This window comes from Colossoma macropomum, unplaced genomic scaffold (assembly GCF_904425465.1).
Source record: "Colossoma macropomum unplaced genomic scaffold, Colossoma_macropomum, whole genome shotgun sequence".
NCBI lineage: Eukaryota > Metazoa > Chordata > Actinopteri > Characiformes > Serrasalmidae > Colossoma > Colossoma macropomum.
In genome coordinates this window covers 8,440,108-8,447,799 of record NW_023494809.1, presented here as the reverse complement: position 1 = coordinate 8,447,799, position 7,692 = coordinate 8,440,108, and the positions used below count along the sequence as shown (strand labels likewise).

Below are 7,692 nucleotides of genomic sequence, written 5' to 3'. Positions count from 1 at the left end.
CAAATGACTACAGTTCTTTGCTTTAGTCACACAAGTTACCTGAATTTGCACAGAAAGTGTAAAGAAATACTTCAGCCTTTTCAATCTAATTTCCATCTGCTCAATCAGTAGCATATCAAGCACACAAGACCTGTTGACTCAAAACACACTTACGACGGAGGCCAATTAGAAGGTGTTTCTGCAGCTGCCCATTGACTTCTATTAAAAGTGTATTTAAAGTCTACAGGTTTTCTTTTTTGTTGTTGTTGTCCATAGTAACTGGATCTTTGCCAGGTCATTACTGCTAACGTTTTTTCTGTATTCAAAGTTTTCAAAAAATGTGGGCATCCAAAAAATATGCATATATTTGCATAAAATAAAATCTAGCCACTGGAAGGTGTAAAAATTGAAATGTTTAATTGTGAAGATGCTCTTTGAAGAAAATTTTACAGGAATTTTTTGTTTATTGTTTAAACAACTGCTATTATAAAATGTCTTCCATGTCACTGTTGCACAAAATCATACATAAACCTATTTACGAGTCATATTAGAAGAAATGCATTTTAACTGTACTTTAAAAGGGTCAAAAACAGGAGAAGCTACCAAGAATATGATGCCATGCAACAGAGGCCCATCACTCAAAGGGCAAAATTGAAGTGAGATAATCATGGGAGTTTTATCTAACTGAAAATGGACTTCAGCTGAATGCTGGTCAGCATTTATCACCAGCAGAGTCTCCAGATAAACCCAATCAGCGAGTGATATAACGACAGTGAGTTGGCAAGGCTAGACTTTGACCTAATGAACGTTACACTGACGTCTAACTGCTGTGTAGACACAGTGCCTTGAGTCTGAACTGCAGAGGTTTATTACAGTTCATAATAATTACAATAATGATAGGGTTTTATTTATAGAACACCTTTTAAAAACAAGGTAACAAAGTACAGAAGTACTGAACTAAATAAATTAAATAAAAGACAATACAAAATACAGAGAGGCAAAAAAATGAATAAAATTCTTTAATGCTTAATAAACAAAGGACAGTAAAACTCAAGAAAATAAAAATCCAAGATAATTCCATCCAATAAAAAACCTTTTTTGATGCTATATAGAACCCTTTTCAAAAAGGTTCTACATAGAAGCACATTCTCTATCATTCTGAAGAACACTTTCATGATGCAAAGGGTTCTTTGTGTGCGTGGTTCTATGTAGAACCATTTTCTTCACTAAAGAACCCTTGAAGAATCTTTCTTAAGAGTTTATGTAGAAATATATTAGCCCAGTAGCTTTGACAGTATTAGGAACAGCAACCATAAAGAACTTCAAGGAAAACAATATGATGACAAAACAAAATGAAAACATACCTAAATAATGTAGATTTAGAATTTAGATTTAGAATTCCACCTAAATTAGCAAATGAATGCAAATAAAGTTCATAAAAGCATCCAGATTTGAGACCTAGCAAACACATTTAGCCATACAGCACAACAATAACATCTAGGCCTACTTAAAAAGCAATTCTGTAATTATGTATCGCAGTTAAATTACATGACAAGCAATTTTTACTGATTTTTCACATTTTCTGTGTAATTAAACTGCTAAAATGTTAACAGTCATTCAGAGCGGGCCTAGTCTCTGTTCTAGAGAAACATACAGAGTCAGATTTGTTTACAGTAGTGGTGACAGGAACCAGATGTCTACCTCTAAAAGCTCCCTCTCAGAAAGCTATCATGTGAAATGCGTATAAATAGACAGGTTTTACGGTATTGTTGCGATTAGATTGTAATCTAACAAGAATTTTAAAAAGAAAACTTTTTCAGTTTTACCATCATCAACATTACATATAAACACTCTGAGTAGGTTCACTGGTGGTGTTGGATAGTAAATAAAAGCTATATTTGTGTTGTAGACCCCTGGTTCCAATCACCACCGCTGTAAAACATCAATACGTTTCTCTGCATTGCACCATTTTAGACCAAACCACTCTGAATGACTTTATTTACATCTCATTCATAGAAAATTTTGAAACGTAGGTAGTGTTCCCCTTTAAGTATCCACAACCTATATGCTACACATGCAGATAGTTTTATGTTAGTTTTACCTGCTCCAGCTGATCTTTTAAGACGTTTTTAATAAAAACATGTTATAAATGTGTACATTTGCTGTAACTAAATAAATGTATTGCCATATTAATGTTAATGGAATAATATGTGGGTACTTACATGTTAGATCACATTGTTTTTCCTTCGGCATATGGAATATATCAAAGATGGTGTCTTTACCATGAAAAGGAGGAAGATGGTTGATTTTTCATTCATGCCTGCCATATGTGATGTGTTAACACTGTACTATGTGTTGTGATTCACAATGATGAAGTCATCAAATTGAATAAACATTCAGAGAGAGAGTCCCCTGAACTTTGAGTTGATCAGGTAAGGCCTCAAGGTTCGCCAACACAGCGCTACATGGAGGTGATTACATCAGTTCAGATCACCCTTTGACCGGGGCCATTCACACAGCCTCTGGCACTATAAAAGGCCTCGGCTCCTGAGAGAACGTACCATCAAGTCCTACAAGCTCAGGAGTGAAGGTAAGACCTTTTTCTCATTAATACCATCACACAAAATTTTACAAATAAGGGTCCCAAGAAGAGTTAGCTGGAGAACCACTTTTACTTGCCTGAAGAACTCTTCAGCTGATGGTTTGGTAGCACTTTTTAGTTCTAAGTATTAGTGATGCAACAGTGAAATTTGGTGTGGGTTTGTTTGTGCTTAAGCCTTGTTACTCCAGTAGTTATACATACTGAATACTGTGCTGTATCTTTATCTGTTTATTAGCTAGAACTTATTAGACAGTAGCTATGTTTACATGCAGCCTAATAATCCATTCATAGTCCGACTAATAGCTCAATTGGAATGGAATACGTCCTTGTAAACACCTCAGTCGTAATAGACTAGTCTGCACAATTTCTATCCGATTGAACGAGGTGGGGAATTCTGTAAAGAATAGGTTAATACATCCTTAACAGGAAACTTAAATATGCTGTGAATTTTGGTGCTCAATTTCTATTTATTTGCTGAGTTTAACATGTTGGAGAAAAAATAGAACATACAATATAAACTGTGCCATCATTTTTGCACAGGCCACATTTAATTTTTTTTTTTTTTTCATTTTTATGTTGAATTCAGCAAATAAACAGTAATTGTGCATTAAAATGTGGAGAAGTGTGTAGAGGATGTTTTGACTTGTTGGTTTTGTGTTAACTATCAATGATTCTTTATGGTCTTTTTGGGGCTATTTATATATATATGTAAAAGTTCTATACCAACTGAAGTTTTTTTTTCAAGAATTGTACAAAGAACAGTTGGGAAACTTTATTTTTAAGAGCCTGCTGGAGAAGGATGATCCACATGCTCAGTATCTAGTTAGTGTTTTAGGTGGTAAAAGAACAGAGAAAGAACATCACTTTTTCACCAGAAACAAGTTTATTTGACAAAGAATAGACAGAGATCCAATCAGCATGTTTGTGTGTTTATATCCTAGGCAAGCCTTGCTCAGTCTGCAACCATGAAGTTCGCCCTTATCGCTGCCCTCGTCGCTGTGCTGGCCATTGGTAAGACTCTTAAGATGCTAACACTGTGCAACTCTGATTTGACTTACAATAGAAGGTGTAAATTTGGAATCACTAAAGTCTTAACAGTGAACTGACCACATTCTGTGTTACAGGCTCAGAGTCTGCCAGTCTGGTCAAGAGAGAAGTGCCTGAGGAGTTAGAGAAGATCAGCCAGTACTTCCAGGGTCTCGTTGATGCCCTGAAAACTGTCGAGGGCCCTGAGCTGGCCAACATGGCCAAGTAAGTTTCAGATCAAAGGTCTTTGAGACCTTTCATTGGCCATAAAAGTTATAGGGGATTGAATATTTGCCAGCTTCTAGGACATTTTAAAAATGGCCTATAGGTCACAGGGGTTGATTTCCATCAATGTTTTTGTAAACAAATTAAATTGAAAATAATTTTATTTATTTTTGTTCAAGTGGTTTTGGTCCATTGTAACCTCAACATTACTAGCTTGTCATAATTCTGTAGCGCAAAGCCTAAATGAACTATCTATACCCACCTAGGACCCACCTTGGTGAAATTTCCCCAGATTTGGTTGGTTAAAGCTCCAAACCATTTAGGCTTGAGCAAACTGTGGTGTTCACCATTGTGTTGGTTTCTTCAGGTCTTACATCGAGGAGAGCAGAGCCCAGCTTCAGCCCTTGGTTGAGAAACTCCATGAACAGCTGAAGCCCCTCACCAGCATTGACGAGCAAATCAAGCCCCTGGCTACTTCCCTGCAGGCCCAGATCGCCCCCTACACCGACTTGGTGCAGACCCAGGTTGAGGACGTGCTCAGGTTCATGGTTGACCAGACCAAGGCCATCCTGCCCACCCAGTAAAAAACTCAATTACAGGAATCTGTGAAAAAGGCCTTGGGGAAATCACGATCTTCACTCCCCCTCCCCTTTGAGATGACATCACACACTTGTCTGAAACAATAAAGGGGTTTAAGGCGATTGATCTGTGTTGACTCTTTCATAACTAAGCACAAAGTGCATTTTAATCTCATTCAGAAAACATAACATGGTTCGTTTAAATTGCCAGGCAGGACCAAAGCAGCAAAATGTTTACACTCTCAGAAACAAAGGTACTGAACTGTCACTGGGTGGTACCCCCAAGGGTACGTCTTCAGTAAAGATGGTTCTTCAAGGGTTCTCAAGTAAAGACAATGGTTCTATTTAGAATCATGAACATTCAGAAAATCATTTGCATGCATAAATGCTTCTCTGCATGGTGAAATGGTTCTTCAGATTGATGGAGAATGTGTTCTACATAGCACCTTTTAGAAAATATTACGAAAAATGGTTCCGCTATTGTTACAAACTCGACATGGTTCTATATAGAACCATTTTCAACACATTCTCCATCAATCTGAAGAACCATTTCACCATGCATAGAACCATTTATGCATGAAATGCTTCGATATAGAACTCATGATTCCAAACAGAACCACTTCCTTTACTAAAGAACCCCTAAAGAACCATCTTTTTTTAGAACCATGAACATTCAAATAACCATTTGCATGCTTAAGTGATTCTTTGCATGGTGAAATGGTTCTTCAGGTTGATGTAGAATGTGTTGCATATGGCTCTATATAGCACCTTTTTGGAAAATGGAACCAAAAATGGTTCCTCTGTTGTTACAAGCTTGACATGCTTCTGTATAGAATTCCTTTTTAACACATTCTCCATCAATCTGAAGAACCATTTTACCATGCAAATAACCATTTATGCGTGAAATGCTTTGATATGGAATTCATGATTCTAAATAGAACCATTGGTTTTACTTAAGAACCCCTGAAGAACCATCTTTTTTAAGAGTACAGCTAATTCAAGCACAACAGGATATTGTTGGATGGTGTTTTTTGGAAATAAGGTGGTGAAAAAGTGTCCACATATCCAGTGAAGTAGTCTGGTGCAGCGCTGGAGACGTTTCCAGAGACAGTAACAGTGGAATCTAAGGTGAAACAAAAGAAAGAAAATATTGGCAGCTTGTTAATGTGGGAATAAAAATAGCCTGAAACAAAAACTCAAATTGAATAGCCTGCTGATCACAGCAGCCGACACATATTCATACTTTAATTCAGACTGTGACAGTCTGAACATGCCTATGACGCCTGTCTGTAGGCTATAATAATCTGATATACACAGTAAGTAATCTTTTTATAGAAGTAATTTATAAGATAAAAAGAGAAAGACAGGGTCAGGTTAGTGCTCTACTAAGTTACTAAGTTTCTACATCACAAACTAACCCATACAGAAATCCGATACATGGCAATATATAGATTTCAAATGTGTGACATATATTAACATGTATGGATTTCCCTTATTTTTGTCACATATGGCTATACATGTGACATACATGCCAACTTATTTGAAATCAAATATGGGGAAACATATTTCAGCCATTTATCAGCTTATTCAAACATGTATGTGTAACACATATAAATAAAAATATATGATAGAAAACATGTAGATGGCATATATTACTCATACATCGTTGTTCTTGGAAGAAAACCTTGTATTTCCAAAATGGTAACTTTACAGGAGAAGGAAAAAACCTACTGTAAGTCAATGGAACCAGAATTTTTTTTTCATTTTGGGATGTTTCTTTAGCTAGCATATATGAATAATGTATACTATAATATTACAAACCTTATAATAGTATAAAATGTAATATATAAAATATCAACCTTATACACATTTATAAGGTTTTTCACTGTGTTTTTATGCATTATGCATTTCATTTTTTTTTCAGTATTTATATCAGACAGATATGATCCATGCATCAGACATACAGTTTGTTATGTGTGTTCACTCACCCATATATGCCTGATCCATACATTGTGCCTATATATATCCAATTTTGGATATTTACATATATGTACGCTACTGGAATAATTAAAAAAATAATATAACATAAATTCAGGACGCTTATGAGTAAATACTACAGTTTTCTACGTACATACTGCACATGTATTATAGGCCTATTAGACGGCACTACAGGACACAGGAATACTACAGGAGGCGATACAATGATAGAGTATTATAGAAGAGTTTTACAGCACTTTATAGTTTATTATAATATTACTAAATTATTATAATAATATAGATAAAATTGCACCAGCCTTGTTTTTTTATTTGCATCCGTATTTCTACAAGTCCCGCCCCCTCTGGACTAGGATTGGCTGTTTGCCTCGGCGGACTGCTCGTGGGTGTGAAGTAGTAGCCAATCCTAGCGCAGGAAACGGGAGCAAACTAGCCAATCCCAGCGCAGGGAGGCGGGATTTGTTGAAATAATACAGATTGGGGAAAAAAGTTGCAGGTGAACTGGTCAACGATGTCCACTAATGTACCCGCAGCTCTGTCCTCACTTTGCTTGTAACTAAAAGGTAATTAAACATTACAGTAGGACATTTGCATATTAATGCGAGTCTATTTTGACCTGCACAAACACAGCCTAAAAAGAAGTAGGTTAAACAGAAAAAGGAAAACAGTTAGCTTAGCCTGTGCTGGTCTCCTTCTGTGGAAACAGCGAGGCTAAATCCCAAATGGCTCCTTACTGGTCACTAACTGGGTGTAGAAGCCATTATGCCATGACATACACTGTGCACTGGAGAGCTGGAAGCCATTTGGGTTTCAGCCACCATTTTAGACGAGCTAAAAAAGACAGTTCTTCAAGGGTTCTTGAGCAGAGGCAGTGGTTCTGTTTAGAACCATGAGTTCTGTATGGGACCATTCATGCTTAGGTTCACCAGATTGGTGGTGAATGTGTTGCATGTGGATTTTAGATAGAACATTTATGATTCTGTATAGCACCAAAAAGGGTTCTTCTGTAATAATGTCAGGCATCACTGCTGAAAACAATGACAGATTTAAGGTTCTGTTGGTTCCTGGTGGTGGGATCCAATGGTCAGTAATGGTATTCTGTGTTTTCCTGATGGGTTGATATCACCGTGTAAAGGACTCTAATGGTTTAGCAGGTGTTCTGGACCCTTGAAGAACCGTCTTTTTTAAGAGAGTAGCCATCACGTCACCTGTGATGCTGTGTCTGGAGGCCAAATTTGTTTTACACTAATTTAAAATCAGACCCAGGATGGCTCATCTGTGGAGACA

At 36.8% G+C, this 7,692-nt stretch overlaps 1 protein-coding gene across 1 annotated transcript; it reads left to right on the top strand.

The window, feature by feature from the left end:
• Positions 1 to 2,419: 2,419 nt before the first annotated feature.
• On the top strand, positions 2,420 to 4,533 carry LOC118798981 (type-4 ice-structuring protein-like). Its single transcript, XM_036558640.1, has 4 exons — positions 2,420 to 2,569; positions 3,523 to 3,592; positions 3,706 to 3,832; positions 4,200 to 4,533. Exons 2-4 carry the CDS (start codon positions 3,547 to 3,549, stop codon positions 4,414 to 4,416), a joined length of 390 nt encoding a protein of 129 aa, XP_036414533.1. The 5' UTR covers positions 2,420 to 2,569; positions 3,523 to 3,546; the 3' UTR covers positions 4,417 to 4,533.
• Positions 4,534 to 7,692: the final 3,159 nt, after the last annotated feature.